The sequence below is a fragment of the Papio anubis genome, chromosome 2, assembly GCF_008728515.1.
Source record: "Papio anubis isolate 15944 chromosome 2, Panubis1.0, whole genome shotgun sequence".
Lineage (NCBI taxonomy): Eukaryota > Metazoa > Chordata > Mammalia > Primates > Cercopithecidae > Papio > Papio anubis.
Genome location: NC_044977.1, coordinates 153,388,623 through 153,407,014, shown reverse-complemented (window position 1 = coordinate 153,407,014; position 18,392 = coordinate 153,388,623). Strand labels below are relative to the sequence as shown.

The window sequence follows — 18,392 nt, the reverse complement described above, 5'->3', positions numbered from 1 at the left end:
TCTATCTGAAAGAAACTTGCCCAAGGTCATCAGTAGAGAGTTGGACCCAGAGAGTCTAACTTCAGGGGCTGTGCTTCTCATTTTCTGTATTCTTAAGTTAAAGTAATTCAGCCAGCCTTGTAAGAACAGTCCAGGAAGTAAGAGTTGTAGGTCTTAGAAGCTGCAGTTGAATTTGTGAGCAAAAAGATGGTAGATTTGATAAAGTGGTTTTAAGACAGATATTTTACGTGATACCTCTTAAAATTTTTTTAAAAACTGTGTTTTGGTGAAAAAATTTAACACAGTGAAAGTATAATCTCATAAGCATCACTAAAATTAGCTGAAGTGAAATCCATTACTGAAATACAACAATGAAGAAAATACATCGTTCAAAATAAACCATTGTACTTTGAGAGGATAGGAATAAATTTTGTATATAAAGACAACTTACCTGGATAGAATTTCAGTGACTTGAAAAGCAAAGCAAGACAGAAAGGTGAGGCAAGATTTAAATTAGGGCAAAATGAAAGACCAACAACAATATTGTTTTTGCAGGACACAAAGGAACTCTGTCATACAGATTTTGGAAATGATCTGGAAGTAGGCGAGTATGGGAGGCTAAACAGCTGACTAGCTGGAGGTTTAATGCTTCTCAAAAGCATCTGACAAATTATTTTTTTGACTGACGTACAATTGACATACAGTAAGCTACACATATTTAAAGTATACAGTGTGATCAGTTTTGACATGTGCATGCACCTATGAAACTGTCACCACAGACAAGATAGTAAAACATATGTATCACTGCCCTTAAATTGGGAACAAGTATGTCCATTTGTACCACTCCTGTTCAACATTGTGCTGGAATTCCTACCAAGCACAAGAAGGCAAGAAAAATAAAAGGTATACAGATTGGAAAGGACAGTATGAATGCCTATATAGAAAATGCCATGGACTCACCAAAAAACCTAGAATTAATAAATGAGTTAAGCAAGGTGACAAGACAGAAAAGTCAGTTGTATTTTTATTTACCAGCAGTGAACAATTGGATATTGGGATATTAAACAGTACCATTTGCAGTAGCTTAGAAAAAAAAAAATGAAATTCTATGTATAAATCTCATAAGGATCTGTATACCGAAAACTATAAAAACACTGATAATGAAAGAAATTCAAGACCCAAATAAATGGAGAGATATACCATGCTAAAATGTCAGTTCTCCCCAAGTTGATTTATAGATTCAACACAGTCCCAATCACAATCCCAGCATGATTGTTTATAAATATTACTATAGATACAAATATCTAAAATATGTGCCTTTACATATAGATTTTAAAACTTTATGAAAAGGCAAAGGAACTAAAAAGCCCAAACAGTTTGGAAGAAAAAACAGGAACAATTGGAGGATTCACAATACCTTATTTCAAGACTTAACTATGAAAGTACAGTAGTAATGAAGACAGTATGCTCTTAGCAAAAAAAAGATAGCACATGTCGATCAATGGAACAGATTAGAGAGTCCAGAAATAGACCCACACATATATGGCTGGCAGATTATTGACAAAGGTACAAAGGCAACTTGGTGGAGAAAGAATGGTCTTTTCAAGAAAATATACTGTACAAGTGCCAAAAAAAAAATTAACTTTGAACTATACCAGACACTTCAGATAAAAATTTACTGATAGACATAACATAAAAGGTAAAACTATAAAACTTACAGAAAAAAATGCAGGAGAAAATCTTTGAGAGATTAGGCGAAGAGTTCTTAGCTATGAAATTTAAAACATCATCCAGAAAACAAAAGGTAAATTGGTCTTCATCAAACTGTAAAACTTCTGTGTCGTGAAATGCACTGTTAAGAGACTGAAATGACAAGCCATCCACTGGAAGGAATATCTGTGGATCAGATGTCTGACAAATGACTTGTGTCCAGAATGTTTGAAGAACTCTCAAAACAAGAAAACAAACAACCAAATATAAAACTGAGCAAACAATATGAACAGACACTGCACAATAAAATATCACTATGCATCTTTTAGAATAGCTAAAATGTTTTTTAAACTAAGTACAGTTGCTAGCAAGGATGCAGATCATCTAGTGGGAATGTAAAATAATACAGTCATTTTGGAAATGGTTTGACAGTTTCTTAAACAGTTGAACATATACTTACCATATGACCCAGCAATCTCATTCCTAGCCATTTACTCACATAAAATGAAAACCTACGTTCACACACAAAACACTGTTCATAACAATTTTATTTGTATCACCAAAAATTAGAAGTTAACATCCCTCAACAAACTATGGTGCATTCACATAGCAGAATATCACAGTCACAATAAAGAGGGACAAACTGTTGCTATATGTAACAGCATGGATGAATCTCAAATGCATTATGCTATGTGAAAGAGCCCAGATACAATACAAAAGGCAAGGTACTATATGATCCCATCTATATGACCATCTGTAAAAGAGAAAACAGTAGAGACAGAGAAAAAAATCAAAGGTATTTAAGGCTTAAAGGTTGGGAGCAGTATTTGACTATAAAGGGATAGCATAGGACAATTTAGGGAGGGAGGTGGTGACAGAACTGCTCTGTAAATGCTGATTATACTGGTGGTTTTAAGATTCTATACATTTGGTAGACTGGGCATGGTGGCTCATACCGTAATCCCAGCCCTTTGGGAGGCTGAGGTGGGTGGATCACTTGAGGTCAGGAGTTCAGGACCAGCCTAGCAACATGTTGAAGCCCTGTCTTTACTAAAAATACAAAAATTAGCTGGGCATGGTCACGCGCCTGTAGTCCCAGCTGTTCGAGAGGCTGAGGCAGGAGAATTGCTTGAGCCTAGGAGGCAGAGGTTGCAGTAAGCCGAGATCACATCACTGCACTCCAGCCTGGGTGACACAGCAAGACTCCCATCTCAAAAAAAAAAAAAGATTCTATATGTTTGGTAAATAAAATTACTACCAAAAGAGTGAATTTTACTGTATTTCATAATTCTGTTCTCATTTCTACAAATGAAATGCCACTTGGGATTTTAATCATGTTGTATTTATAAATCAATTTGGGAAGAAGTGACATCTTAACAATATTGAGTCTTCCAATTCATGAATATGTTATATCTTCCCAATTATTTAGGTCTTCTTTAATTCTTCTTAGCAATGTTTTGTAATTTTTGATGTATAGGTCTTGCGCTCTTGGTCGGATTTATTCCTAAGTATTTCATAGTTTGTTGTTTTTTTAAATGTTATTTTTAAAATTTTGATTTCCAGTTGTTCGTTGTTAGTATACGCTAATACAATTTTTGTGTGTCAGTCTTGTATCCTGCATTGCCAAAGTCACTTTAAGTTATTTTGTGTGGATTACTTAAAATTCTCAACAAATGATCACATCTGTAAATAAAAGTAGCTTTATTTCTTACTTTCCAATCTGTATGCTATTTTGTTTTCCTTGTTTCATTGTCTAGCTAGAACTTCTCCAGTGTAATGAGATGAGGATGAACATATTTGTTTTGTTCCCAATATTAGAGGAAAGTGCTCAGTCTTTCACTATTGAATATGTGGGGTGTAGGTTTTTCATAGATTGCCTTTACTAAAGAAAAGAAAAGAAATTCTCTTCTAGTTTGTTGAGTTTTTATCATAAATAGATATTGGATTATTTTTACTTTTTTATTTTTAAACCCCAAACTGAGCCATAGGTTTTTTTTCAATCAATTACTTTTTTTGTATCTGTTGAAATAGTTTTGTTTTTTTTTTAACTTTGATTTATATGGTGAATTCATTTGATTTGGTTTCAAATGTTAAACTAATATATTTGAGGTAAACCTAATTTAGTCATTATGTATTATCCTTTAGATATATTGTTAAATTCAGTTTACAGAAATTTGGTAAGGAGTGTTTCACATTTATATTCATGAGGGGTGTTGATGAATAGTTTTTTTATAATGTCTTTTTCTGGTTTTGGTATTGGGATAGTGCTGGCCTTGGGGAATGAGGTGGAGGTGTTCCCTCTTTAGTTTTCTGCAATAATTTGTGAAGAATTATTTTTTTCTTCAGTTCTGGTGGAATGCTACCAGTTGGAATCTGAATACGATGACCATTTTGTGGAAAGGTGTTTAACTACAAATTCAAATTTTTTAATAGAAATAGGACTATTCAGGTTATCTGTTTCTTGCATGAGCTTTCAAGGAATTTGCTCATGTCATCTGAGTTTTCAAATTTATTAACATAAAACGGTTCATAATTTCTTATTCCTTTTTCAAGTCTGTAGTATCCTTTGCAATATTCCCTCTCTTGTTCTTTATGTTGGTAATTCCTTTTTTTTTCCTTGGAGACAGTCTCGCTCTGTCTCCCAGGCTGGAGTGCAGTGGCGCGATCTCGGCTCACTGCAACCTTTGCCTCCCGGATCCAAGCGTTTCTCTTGCTTCTGCCTTCCAAATAGCTGGAATTACAGGCACGCGTCACCACGCCCAGCTAATTTTTCTATTTTTAGTAGATACGGGGTTTCACCATGTTGGCCAGGCTGGGCTCAAACTCCTGACCTCAGGTGATCTGCCCACCTTAGCCTCCCAAAGTGCTGGGATTATGGATGTGAGCCACTGTGCCTGGCTAGTAATTCCTTTTTTCCTGTTCAGTGTGACTAGAGATTTAGCAGAGAATCAGTTTTTTGTTTCATTGCCAAAGAATCAGTTTTTGGTTTCATTGATTTTCCCACCTATTAATATTATTATTATTTTTCGAGACAGCGTCTCACTCTGTTGCCCAGGCTGGAGTGCAGTGGTGTGATCTCAGCTCACTGCAGCCTCCACCTCCTGGGTTCGGGCTATTCTTGTCCCTCAGTCTCCCGAGTAGCTGGAATTACAGGTGTCCACCACCATGCCTGATTATCTTTTTTTTTTTTTTTTGAGATGGAGTCTCACTCTGTCACCCAGTCTGGAGTGCAATGGCACGATCTTGGCTCACTGCAACCTCCCCCTCCCAGGTTCAAGCAATTCTCCTGCCCCAGCCTCCTGAGTAGCTGGGATTACAGGTGCCTGCCAGCATGCCTGGCTAATTTTTGTATTTTTAGTAGAGATGGGGTTTCACTGTGTTGTCCAGACTGGTCTCGAACTCCGAACCTAGTGATTCGCCCGCCTCTGCCTCCCAAAGTGCTGGGCTTATAGACATGAGCCACCACGCCTGGCCAACTTTTTGTGTTTTTAATAGAGATGGGGTTTCACCATGTTGACCAGGCTGACCTCAAACCCCTGACCTCAAGGGATCCACCTGCCTTGGCCTCCCAAAGTGCTGGGATTACAGGCATGAGCCACTGCACCCAGCCTGTTCTCTATTTCAGAGTTTAGCCAACTGTTTCTGTAAGAGGCAAGGTATATATATTGGATTATTTTTACTTTTTTATTTTTAAACCCCAAACATGAGCCATAGATTTTTTTTTCAATCAATTACTTTTTTTGTATCTGTTGAAATAGTTTTTTGTGTGTGTTTTTTTTTTTAACTCTGATTTATATGGTGAATTTTTTTTTTTTTTTTTTTTTTTAATTTTTGCAGGCTCTGGTCTCTAGCAACTACTCCTCTATGCTGTTATAGCCTGGAAGCAGCTATAGACAATACATAAGCAAGTAGATATGGCTGTCTTCCAATAAAAATTACCAAAAGAGACAGCAGGCTGGATTTGGCCCAGACCGTAATTTACCAGTCTGTGCTCTATTTCATTGATTTCCAATTGTTCATATTAGTATATACACTAATATGCATACATTAATCGGGGGGTCGTGTGTGTGTGTAGCTTTTATCTGTTCCTTAGCTCACATACTCAGTTGAGTTGGCCCAATAATTGATTTCTTTTTTTTTTTTTTTCTGATACAGAGTCTCACTCTGTTGCCAGGCTAGAGTGCAGTGGCATGATATTGGCTCACTGCAACCTTTGCCTCCCGGGTTCAATAGATTCTCCTGCCTCAGCCTGCCGAGTAGCTGGGACTACAGGCATGCGCCACCACACCCAGCAAATTTTTGTACTTTTATTAGAAATGGGGTTTCACCATATTGGCCAGGATGGTCTCGATACCTTGACCTCATGATCCACCAGCCTTGGCCTCCCAAAGTGCTGGGTTACAGGCATGAGCCACCATGCCTAGCCTAATTGATTTTTTTAAGATTTGATTTCTTGTCTCCATAGGAATATTTACGGAGCAGTTTTGTGAGCTTCAAAACAGAACTGTACCTCACTCTTTCATGCTTTTCAATGAGGCCTGGGAATGCATGGGTGTATTCTAACACTACAAAAAGGGGAGTTACCTGTCCTGCTGACCTGGTCTATTCTGAGGGATCTTCCCTGGAATTCCCCTTTATATTCTGTTTTAGTGGATAAGAGGGGATAGCTGTTTTCTAGGTGAGTCTAAAGGTGTTTACCATTTCTCCTCTCCCCATGAATACCTTGGTTATGAAGCCTTATTGAAATTCTTATTCATTGTTAGGATCATTTCCATTATTTCCTCTTAAGCTGCTCTGGCCAACTCATAGGACTGAGTCTTCTTGGTGAGAAATGGTGGGGAGATGGAGAACAAGAGAGTAATAAGCTATGATTCTTCCATGTGCTGCCCCTCTCCTACTTCTCAGCCAGGTTATACCTGTGTTCCCATTGATTGGCGTCATCCTCTGCATTCTGATTTTGTCTTAGTGAAGCCTGGCAGAGGCTGGTTGGTGAGGATTGGATCACTACCACTGATGAATATCATTTTGCTGGCTTGCTCTTGGAAGGTGGGGTTGTTGTAAAGCTTGCTAAGGCTTTCTATAATCACTTTAAGGAATTTGAGCAGAACTAGAAGGAGTGTGGTGTTGAGTCTGGTGTTGCCACATTTGGATTGCATGTCAAGACAAGTGATGGAGAGGGAGAGAGAAAGAATACTTGTAGGCTGGGCATGGTGGCTCATACCTGTAATCCCAGCACTTTGGGAGGCCAAGGTGGGCAGATCACGGGGTCAGGAGTTCAAGACCAGCCAGACCAATATGGTGAAACCCCATCTCTACTAAAAATACAAAAATTAGCTGGGCGTGTGGCACAGACCTGTAATCCCAGCTACTTGGGAGACTGAGGCAGGGAGAATTGCTTGAACCCAGGAGGCAGAGGTTGCAGTAAGCCAAGATGATCGTGCCACTGCACTCCAGCCTGGGCGACACAGTGAGACTCTGTCTTAAAAAAATAAAAAAAAAGAACACTCATTGTATTTAATTACCTTATCCTGTAGGCTCAGGTGGGGCTAGAATGTAGGGAGAGCAACTATAATTCAGTTGGTTCTGATGTCATCTTGAACTTGGACTCCTAAAACATTGACTGTCAACTCTTCCCCAAACTAATTACTCCTATTAATTACCCTTGTCATGCTCATGTCTGCCCCTTCATAAGATCTTTTCCACAAGAGACCAAAAAGAGTGCAGATTCATTATTATTAATTTCCTTAGGGTATTGTTCCTACCAAGAAATTTAAGACAGATTCACCATGTACTAGTGCTTACATACCAGATCACCAGAAATCTGACATCTTCTCCAGATCAGATCATGTCTGTCCCACTTAATGGGCACATAAAGTCCTCTTCAACATGATTTAACTGCCCTGGAATAAAAAGTTTCCCAGTGCTTGCTTAGCTATTGGACTATACAATTTATGTTTCATGTCTACTATGTCTCAAAGGCAGCCTTTTCTGGTTTCACACCTCAGGACTCACTCCCTAATAATCTAGTTACAGCAGTGTGTTAATCTAGGAGAAATAAAACCATGTACCCTTGAGGGTATTTGGAGGCTTGGGCCACTGCAAGCAAACAGTCTCCTCAGTTAGCTTAATTAACTTGTCTTGCAAAGAAAAAGTTTAAAATTGGAGAAAATTATGGGAATCTGTATCCCATCCTCATTCCTTTGAGTTATTCCTGACTGGGCTCCAGGACTGTGTCACTTCCTCCAGGAAGTTTTCCCTAACCCTTGCAGTATCCAACAAGTGCTCTTTCTTCATGCCTTCTATCTATTCTCTGTGTTTACTTCAATCACAGTGAAATGTAATTGTTTGTGTGACAGCTTCCAAGTCAGGGAGTGTGTTTTTTTTGTTTTTTTTTTTTTCCTGCCTCATCCTGATGCCCTACAGAGGGCATACCCATAATAGGTCCTCAGTAAATGGTTTGTTGAATTGCTAAGGTTGGTACTGTTGGTATCCCTATCATAGTCCTTTCACCATTGTCTTAATCTTTGCCTCCTGCTGGTCTGGCTGTGAGAATGGAACAGCTGACAAGAACAGTTTTTCCTCTGAGAAGACTGCAGTCACCAGTGCAGTGGTTGTCCTCAAGGTGTACTGTCCTGCCAGCTGGCACAGGCTTCCTGCAATGTTCACATTAGGCCAGCCTGGACTAAGTTTCTTCACACATTTTTCTTCCTTTTCTCTTCCCCTAACAGGGTTCAAAAAAGTTAAAAGGTCCTAAGTGCCCATGGCTGGTGTAGCTGGTGGACAGGGTCTAGGCCTTCACGCAGAAGGTCATGAGCTTAGGAGCAAGCAGCAGGTGGAGGCCTAGGAAAGGGAGGCCTTCCTAGGAGGGGAGTTGCAGCACCTACAGAGCTTCCACCAAAGAGACTGCATTGTTGAAGTAACATTGTGGTTTGTCACAAGAGCTTGTCTTAGAAAAGAGATTTTCAAGAAAAATAATAAATTATGTTTTCTCTTTGATTTGATGGTATGACCTATACAAAATAGCTGCCTTTGCCCAGCTATGGCTTAATGCCCACGAAGAAACCACCGAAGTGTTGGGGTTCTCTTTTGCCTAAGGGAGATTTTGTTTGGGTGTGGTTACTGTTGCTAGCAATGATGTCAGCCGATGAGAAATCAGGGCATTGAGAGTGGAACCTGTGAGAATCCATGTACCTTCAAGTGAAAAATTGCCCAAGCTCTTGAGACAGCTTGACTCTGGGACTTCAGAGCCTTCCTGACTGTTGGCCCTTTGTTCTTTTGCAGACACTGTGCATCTTAGCCAACATAGCGGATGGGACAACAGCAAAAGATCTTATTATGACCAATGATGATATCCTACAGAAAATCAAGTATTACATGGTGAGCCCTTGTCCCCTTTCACCATAGGATTAGAATGCAGGGACTGTTGCGTTGTTAACTCAAAATAAATTGTGCAGAGATTTTAAAAAGAGGAAAAGAATAGACTACTCTGTGACTCCTCAGATTCAAAGAACTCTCTTCTATCCTGAAGAAAAAGAAAAAATACCAACTCCTTGAAGCTTGTACCACTTGGTAATATTATTACCTGCCACTCCACTCTCTGCCCTTGTCATCTACTGATTGCCTCCCTCTTACTCAGTGAAGACCCGGGCTCTTGGCTTTCTCCCAGTGCTCTCCAGTCCGTGTCGTCCCTCTCAAGGCTTCAGTCGCATGGTGGATGAACCCTCCAGCCCCCTGGCCCCATAGTTCCTTTACCTGTTTGCTTCTAAACAATCTGCTACTTACTGCCATGGCCATACCCTGCATCTGATCATCACCAGAGACTGCCCATTGCCAAAATGTGGGTATCAAACAGCCCTCCACTTTTCATTCTGTCAACATCTCCTGACAAAATTCTAATCACGGAGGAAGCCTCTCCTTGTCACACCAATCTGTCTTCTCTATCCCTGCCTTGTCAGAGTTAACAACTGCAGAGAAAGGCACAGAACCCCACATGGGCACTCAGCTCCTCCCGGTGTCCTTCAGTGATTCTCAAGGAAGCTGGCAACCTCATTCTCCATGAGAACAGATTCTTACCTGCCCCTCATTCTTTAGACCTCACCTCTTCCCTCACCCATTACAGTTAGTGATGACCTCAGCTTTTTGTTTTATTAAGAGAAGAGAAACTAAAATCCTTCAGTGGCTCCTTGTTATACCTTGAATAAAGTTCGTATGCCCTTATGATGGCCTGTCAAGTCCTACATGACCTAACCCATTCATATCCCCAACTTATCTTATTCCTCTCTTCCTTTGTTCACTACACTGGCCACTTGCAGTTTCTCAAAAAGGCCATGTTCTTTCCTTCCTTGGGACCTTCACACATACTAGTTTCTCTGCCTGGAACACTTTTCTCCGTTTCACCTTTCAAATCTCAGCTGAACTTATACTTTCTTACTGGACTCTTGCCCTTGTAGATTATTACTCATTACTGCATTTTGTTCCCTTCCTTCAGAGCACTTAGCTCAGTTTTAGTGATATATATATTTGTTTGTGTGCCTACTGGGTGTCTCTACCACAGTGTAAGTTCCATGAGGGCCGGGACCATGTCAGCTTTGTGCACAATTTTATATCCACCATGGTGTCTGGCCCTTAGCATATGCTTGGTAAATATTTGTTGAATGAAAACCTTACCACTTCAACCAGGGATTCCCTTATCTTTCCAATATCAATCCACATTGTATCCATAATCACTTAAAAGGTTTTTCTTAACTTCTCATACCCATCGAGGCATACCCATTTCTCTGTTATTCAAAGACAAACCCAAACTTCTTTTTATTTTGAGACAGGGTCTCACTCTGTCACCCAGACTGGAGTGCAGTGATGCCATCTCGGCTCACCACAACTTCCGCCTCCTGGGTTCAAGCAATTCTCTTGCATCAGCCTCCTGAGTAGCTGGGATTATAGACATGGCACTATTGCCCGGCTGATTTTTGTATTTTTAGTAGAGATGGGGTTTCACCATGTTGGCCAGGCTGGTCTTGAACTCCTGACCTCAAATGATCCACCCGTCTTGGCCTCCCAAAGTGCTGGGATTGCAGGCATGAGCCTGTGCCCAGCCTTCAAAGCCAAACTCTTAAAAGCATCTTTTCTGTACATATTGCCTCCTTCCTTACCTCTAAAGTCATTCTTTAACCTGCTCCATTTCACCTCTACCCCCATCATTCAACTGAAACTGTTGTAATGAGGGTCACCAATGACTTCCTTGATGCCAAATCCAAAGGATCCTCTTCTCTCTTCATCTTACCCCACTTACAGTAGACTTCAACCCAGCTGACTATTTTCCTCCTCCTGGAAATATCCTTTTCTCTTGGCATGACACCATACCTCCCTACTTATCTCTGAACCCTCTTCTCTTCTCTCCTACACGTGCTCCCCTGAGATCAGCAGATCACAACCTTCATTGTACAATAGGACCTTGTAGGGAGCTTTCAAAGATTACTGCTTTGTCTCCTCCCTCCCAAGATTCTTATTTAATAGGTCTAGGGTTATAGCCTGGGCATCAGGAATTTTTTTTTTTAAGATTGCTGGGTAGTTCTTACATACAGAGTTGAGAACCACTGCCTTAGGGGAATCTCATCCACCCCCATAGCTTATACTGTCATCCCTGTGCTGACAATATGCTGTAATTTCCAAATGTGTTTCCCAGCCCAGACCTCTCTTCCAAACTCTGGACTTATATATCCTCCTGCCCTTTCAGCATCTCCATGTGGCTGTCTGATAGCATCTTGGAATCTATCTTGATTTCTCCAGCTCTGTCCCCTCATTCACTCATTTTATCAACAAGTCCTATCTGCCCTTCTTCCAAAACTTATCTTGAATCCGATTACTCCTTTCCATCACCACTGCTCCCACCCTAGTCAGTCCAAGTCACAGCACCTTATGCCTGATTAACTATAATAACAGTATCCTCCTTGACACTTCTTCACTGTCACTCCAGTCCCTTCAGCCCAAGTGGTCTTCTAAAAATGTAAATCAGATTTTGTCCCTCCACTGTTTAAATCTTTCAGGGGCTTCCTCTCAACACAGAATGAAATCCAGAGTCCTTACTGTGGCCTATAAGTTCGCACAATTTGGCTATACCTACTTCTCTGAACAGACAGCTCCTTCTTACCTCAGACCTTTTCGGGAACGTTTTCTCCTCAGAATTTCAAGCCCCTTGCTCTTTGCACATCTGACACCTTCCTATTCTTTAAGTCTCCATTTAAATATTGCCTCCTTCAAAGAGATCTGTTTTGTGCATTCCACCTAAATTAAGTTCCCACCCCTCCACCCTCCAATTTTCTCTATCCTCATAGTAATTTGTGTCCTCAAAAAATATTGAATGAATGATGAATAAACTTATGCATAGTAAATGCATATTTGTTATAGTATATACAAGCTCACTTATTCAACAAATATTGATTGATTGTCTGAGGCTGGGAGCAGATAAGTTTTATTCTGTTTTGTCTTAAGGGAGCCCAAACTGGACATCTCCTTAAAAGTGTTGGCAGTTAGAAGAAGAAAGAATCACTAGCCATAGAATTCTACTGGAGGAAGCCACATCCATTTCTTTGTCTCTGCTTAGTTGAAATATAGTCCTACATGAGAAGATAAGTCTGTCTTAGCCTTGAAAAAACCATTGAGCATATTTTGCCATTGATACTCCCTCAGATGTGCATAAATTATTTAAACATACTAGAATTTTTTTTATTGACCAGTAAGACAGTCATTTATAAAGGGTTATTTTATTATTGGGTCCTTTTTCATTCAGGCGAAAGCACTGTATCCAAAGCAACCAGAAATTGTTGTACTTTTAGTACATAAAGCAAAATAAATAAGAATCGTATTTAGAAGAATAGGAGGCTCATTAGTGATAGTAGAGACATTTGAGAAATCAACTAGAGATTTCGTCAAGTTTTGGGGGACGCTTTTATAGATATAGGAGTAATTTAATTATTCCAGAAGCTGAATGTATTATATAACGCTTCTTGTTTTCAGCAAGTTGTGTCAGAGGAGTAAACCATTTATAGATTGTGTGTGTGTGAAAGTCTGGGTGTTACAGAACTTCCTGACCATATATTCACTTTCTTCCCCAAAGGAATTATTGGGCCATTTGAATAAGATAACCAGTAGCTTAAGAGATAAATACCAAATGCACATCCACCCAGTGTATGTTGGCTGTTGGTGACCTGGAAATATAGCCTAAGTCGAAAGCATAGAATTGTCATATGACAGTGTTTCTTCGTGCATGGATTGAATCATAAATTGCAAACTGTACCCATAGCCCTAGAGCTGTTTTGTTTGTCCAGCCAGATGGTTTTTTAAATTTGAATTTGAATTTGAATGTCTTTTGGCAAGGCTTGTACTCCTCAATTTGCCAGATTCTCCACTGTCCCTTGTTATCTTTAGCCCAACCCTTTTACTCATTAGTGTTAATTTCATGGCCCCTTGAGTTATTTGAATATGAGGCCTCTGCTTCAGACTTTTTTTTTTTTTTTTTTTTTTGAGCCAGAGTCTCACTCTGTCACCCAGGCTGGAGTACAGTGGTGCAATCTCGGCTCACTGCAACCTCCGCCTCCCGGGTTCAAGCGATTCTTCTGCCTCAGCCTCCTGAGTAGCTGAGATTACAGGTGCCCGCCACTACACCCAGCACATTTTTGTATTTTTAGTAGAGACAGGGTTTCACCATGTTAGTCATCCTGGTCTTAAACACCTGACCTTGTGATCTGCCCGCCTTGGCCTCCCAAAGTGCTGGGATTACAGGTGTGAGCCACTGCGCCCGGCCCTGCTTCAGACTTTTAGGTCATAGGAATTGCCTATGATAGGTCCCCAAAAAAAAGATCTAAAATGAGATTACCACCATTTTGATTTTTTTTCTTTTTCTGTATTAATAGGGCCATTCACATGTTAAACTGCAGCTTGCAGCCATGTTTTGTATATCAAACCTCATATGGAATGAAGAGGAAGGTAAGAGATTGGTGAGATTTGCTTTGAAAAAAATTATGGGAAGAGTGTCTTGCACAGTGAAGCTAGCAGGTGCCCCTGAGATCCTGGGCAGAGGCTCTGTTCTTGGACCATCTGGCCCAAGCACCCTCCAGAGTCACCCTGGTATGAGAATCAGTGGAATTAGCGCAAGTCAGCCAGACAGTCAACACTGAGTGCCCCATTTGAGCCAACTCTATACCAGATTCAAGGAGGGAGAGTGAGAAGTAAGTGGCAGTCCCTGCCATGAGAAAGCTAATGAGGAGAATGTGAGATGCACTTGAAGAAGGTGAGAGGAAAGAGTGGGTGGGAGGACGAGCCTTTCGTTGTGAGCAGAGGAAGCACATATGACGACTACAGGCAGATAAACATGATGGAGAAGAAAGTGCATTGGTGAAAAATCAGAAGTGCAGTGTGACCAGTGAAGCAGCTAGTCTGTAAGGAGGCCTGTATAGATCAGAGGTTCTTTACTGTGACTGCATATTAGAATCACCTGGGAGTTTTTACACCAGGCCAATTAAATCAATCTCTGGGATGGGCTCCAGGCATAAGTGGTTCTTTTTTTTTTTTTTTTTTTTTTTGAGACGGAGTCTCGCTCTGTCGCCCAGGCGGAGCTTGCAGTGGTCGATCTCAGCTCACTGCCCGGGCCCCGGTTCACGACCTTCACCAGCCTCCCGAGTAGCTGGGACTACAGGCGCCCCACCCCGCCTCGCTAGTTTTTGTATTTCTTAGTAGAGACGGGTTTCACCGTGTTAGCCAGGATGGTCTCTGATCTCCTGACCTCGATCCCACTGCCCTCGCCTCCCAAAGTGCTAGGATTACAGGCTTGAGCCACCGCGCCCGGCCTATAAGTGGTTCTTAAAGCTCCCCAGATGATTCCAATATATAGCCAAGGTAGCAAATATAGGAGAGCAGTGGGTCTCAAGGCTGGGTTGGCTGCATTAGAATCACCTGGGGAACTTTTTTAAGTGCAGATTTCTGGACCTCATCCCTAGAAATTCTGATTCACTGTGTCTAGAGAGAGCCAGTGCATGAGTGGTCACTGTGGGCTCTTCAGTGGGGAAGACTCCAGGGGATTACTCAGCTGCGCCCAAAACAAAGTGCAAGAAGGGAAACTGGATTCCGCCTACAGACCTAGATACCAAGTACCACCTGTGTACTGGGGATACAAGCCACCCTCAAGGAGATGTTAGTCTAGTTGGAAAGTATAACAAAGTGATAGGAAATTGGAAGTGCCAGTTGTGCTGAGAGGCAACAAAAAGTGCTGGGAGGACAGAGGAGGGTAGAAGACAATAGAAAGGGGAAGGTAAGACCTGTTTGGAGTAGTAAGAGCCTGGCCTGATCTGGCCAGGGCCATGGGTATGTCCTGAAAGAAGTGATGAAGCTGGGAGTGAGTGGCAGAGGGTCTTGTACCAGGCTGAAGGATCTAACCTTGACCCTGTAGTCCACGGAGAAATCAGTCCAGCTGCAGAACCCAGGATAGACTGCAGGCAGGATGGTCAGGAGGCAGAGAGACGAGTTAGAAGGCTGTCAGAGAGTCCAAGCATGAGCAGGTCCAACTACACTGGGAGAGGGTAGAGGACAAGGGGTACAGGAGGAGTAGGGAGTGAAGGACACTGGTAAGGCTCTAGATTGTTAATTGTACATCAAAGAGAGCATTTTCCTGGGTCATGTTCCCAATAACCTGGCTTTAATCATTTAGGTTCACAAGAACGCCAGGATAAATTACGAGACATGGGCATCGTAGATATTCTACACAAACTGAGTCAGTCACCAGATTCAAACCTTTGTGACAAGTGAGTATGAATGCAGAAAGGCCTTGCCTTGGGCTATGTTGGATTCTTTCATGAAAGGGTTTGAATTGCTTGGTAGTTAACATGGCCACACTTTTTAAATCTTTTAGATTCTTAGATTTTCTTTATAATTTTCTGTGAGCCACTGTACGACATTTGAGTGAGCTGTAAACTAATGATTACCAAATTATTAAAGACTCTCACTGTGAATCAACATGAGTCTGGGCTATCTTCGTGGATAGGATCCAGAGACCATTTGCGTACATTCCCCTGATCATTAGAATAGAAATGCATGTGGCCTTTTGGAAAGCAGAAAACCAGTAATGCACACATTCTTTAGCTCAAAACCTCACTGAACACCCATTTTGTGCCAGGCTGGCCCGGCTGCTAGGGATACAAAAGCAAGCACTAAGGAATCACTGTCCTCAAAGAGCTCATCATTTCCTGGTAGAGTCAAGAGTTATAATCAGATACGCAGCTAACCTCAAAATAGCCATAAATGCTCTTCCTAGCTGTGTGTTCTCCCTTGTAACAGCCTTCAGTTTCCATTTTGCCTTTGTATAATAACAAATCAGGGAACATCAATACTTTGAGTCTGTAGACTCTTGGGCGTGGCTTAGAAGCCCTTCAGCCCTTAATGGTCTGGCTCTGCCTTTCTCATCTTCCCCGCACCCACCATACACACCCCATACTGCAGCCATACCTGCCTGCTTACAGTAGCATACCTTCATGCATTTACACATTCTGTTCCATCTGCTTTGCTATCCCAGTCTCCTCTCCTTTGAGTCCCCATTCATTCATCAGATAGCTCTTTTTAATACCTGCCTTCTGTCAGGCATTGTTTTAGGCATTGGAGATATATTGGTGAATAAAATTGATGAAGTCTTTGTCCTCATGTAATTTACATTCTAGTATAGAAGATAGATGATAAGCAAATGAATACATAACACAGTATCAGGTGATGAGAGAGGTACCATGGAGAAAAATAAAGGCAAGGTGAAGGAATGGAGAGTCAAGAAAATTTATTTTCATGTAGGTTAGCCAGTAAAGATCTCTCTGAGGATGACATGATCAGAGACCTGAATGAAATAAGGAAGATTTCATCTGGGCAAATGCTTAGAGGAAGAGTATTACAGGCAGGGGTGATAGTGGGTTCAAAGGCCCTGAAGCAGGAGTGAACTTGGTATGTTCAAGAAACAGCAAAAGAACAGAGGGCTGACGAAAAATAGTGAGGGGGAAAATGCTAATAGGTGGAAGAAGCCAGATCATGAAGAGCCTTGTAGGTAGGGTAAGGACTTTGGCTTTTATTCAGAGTTTAATAGGAAATCATTGGAGACTATTAAGGAGAGGAGACATTATCTGATTGAATTAATTTCTTTTCTTTTTTTTTTTTGGAGATGGAGTTTCGTTCTTGTTGCCCAGGCTGGAGTGCAATGGCGTGATCTTGGCTCACCACAGCCTCTACTTCCTAAGTTCAAACGATTCTCCTGCCTCAGCCTCCAAGGTAGCTGGGATTACAGGCGCCTGCCACCACACCCAGCTAATTTTTTTGTATTTTTAGTAGAGACAGGGTTTTACCATATTGGCCAGGCTGGTCTCGAACTCCTGACCTCATGTTATCCACCCACCTCATCCTCCACCTACCTCGTCCTCCCATAGTGCTGGGATTACAGGCGTGAGCCACCACGCCTGGCCCTGATTTGAATTTTTAAAAGATCACTCTGGTGACTGTACAGAGAACCATCTGTAGGAGGGCAAGAATGGAGGTGCAGAGACCAGTTAAAGGCCATTGTAATAATGTCGGTAAGGGATGAGGGTATTAGTGTTGGAAGTATTGAGAAGTGGTTGGATTCAGGATTTAATCTGAAGATGAGCACCAACGGAACTTACTCGCAGATTCAGTATAGGATGTTAAAGAGAGGAAAGGAAGATGTCTAGGGTTTTAGCCTGAGCAACTGGACAGAGGGTGTTGCCATATACCAAGATGGTGAGGAATACAGAAGTGTGTTGCGGTAGGGAGCATCAGGAGTTCTTGTTTGGGTATGCCAGCGTTAGGATGCCTATTAGATATCCAAGGGACTTGAAAGAGCAGGGCTGGGGGTGTAAATCTGAATGGTATTTAAAGCCATGGAGCTGGATGGAGTCACCTAGATTAAGTAAAAAAGAGAGAAAGGAGGGCTAAGGACCAAGATCTAGAGCCCCCCTCCGCCTACCCCCCAGCATTTAGGCAGTGATAAGAAAGATGCAACAAAGGAGCAGAAGGAACAGCTAGTGAGGCAGGCAGAGACTTAGGCACATAAGGTGTCCTGAAAGCAAAGGAAAAAAGATGCCTGGACAGTGGCCATTTATCCTTCAAAACTCTCATCAGGTTGCCATGTCCTCCAAAAAGCCTTGCTTGACCTATTCTCTACCCTCCCCTCCAGGCTTTGCCAGGGATGCCTTTTGTGCTCCCATAGCATCTGTAGAACACGTCACACTGTGTCTTGGCTATCAGCTTGTCTGTCTTCTCCACTGAAGGGGAGAGAAACTTAACTAACTCCTCTGAAGTAAATGGCTCTCCCAGATTGTGAAGCACACAGGACAGGCTGGTCCTCTGCTTCCCCGAAGCTTAACATCCTGTAGGCTAAAGAAGAATAACTAGGCTAGGAGCAGTGGCTCACGCCTGTAATCCCAGCACTTTGGGAGGCTGAGGCGAGTGGATTTTGAGGTCAAGAGCTTGAGACCAGCCTGGCCAACATAGTGAAACCCCATCTCTACTAAAATACAAAAATGAGTCGGGCATGATGGCATGCGCCTGTAATCCCAGCTACTTGGGAGGCTGAGGCAGGAGGATCACTTGAACCCAGGAGGCGGAGGTTGTGGTGAGCCAAGATCGTGCCACTGCACTCCAACCTGGGCAACAGAGCGCGACTG

General features: G+C 41.8%; 1 protein-coding gene across 10 annotated transcripts in view; it reads left to right on the top strand.

Moving 5' to 3' along the window:
• ARMC8 (armadillo repeat containing 8) overlaps positions 1 to 18,392 on the top strand; it is a 113,285-nt gene that overhangs the window by 89,726 nt on the left and 5,167 nt on the right. For 9 of the 10 annotated variants that reach the window (XM_003895053.4, XM_009201644.2, XM_021934823.2 and 6 more), the window contains 3 exons: positions 8,971 to 9,066; positions 13,599 to 13,671; positions 15,389 to 15,482. In XM_003895053.4, coding sequence (XP_003895102.1) covers positions 8,971 to 9,066; positions 13,599 to 13,671; positions 15,389 to 15,482 — 263 coding nt within the window. Of the gene's footprint in view, positions 1 to 8,970; positions 9,067 to 12,177; positions 12,558 to 13,598; positions 13,672 to 15,388; positions 15,483 to 18,392 lie in introns of those variants that run through there. The other variant, XM_009201643.1, reaches the window with a different exon arrangement.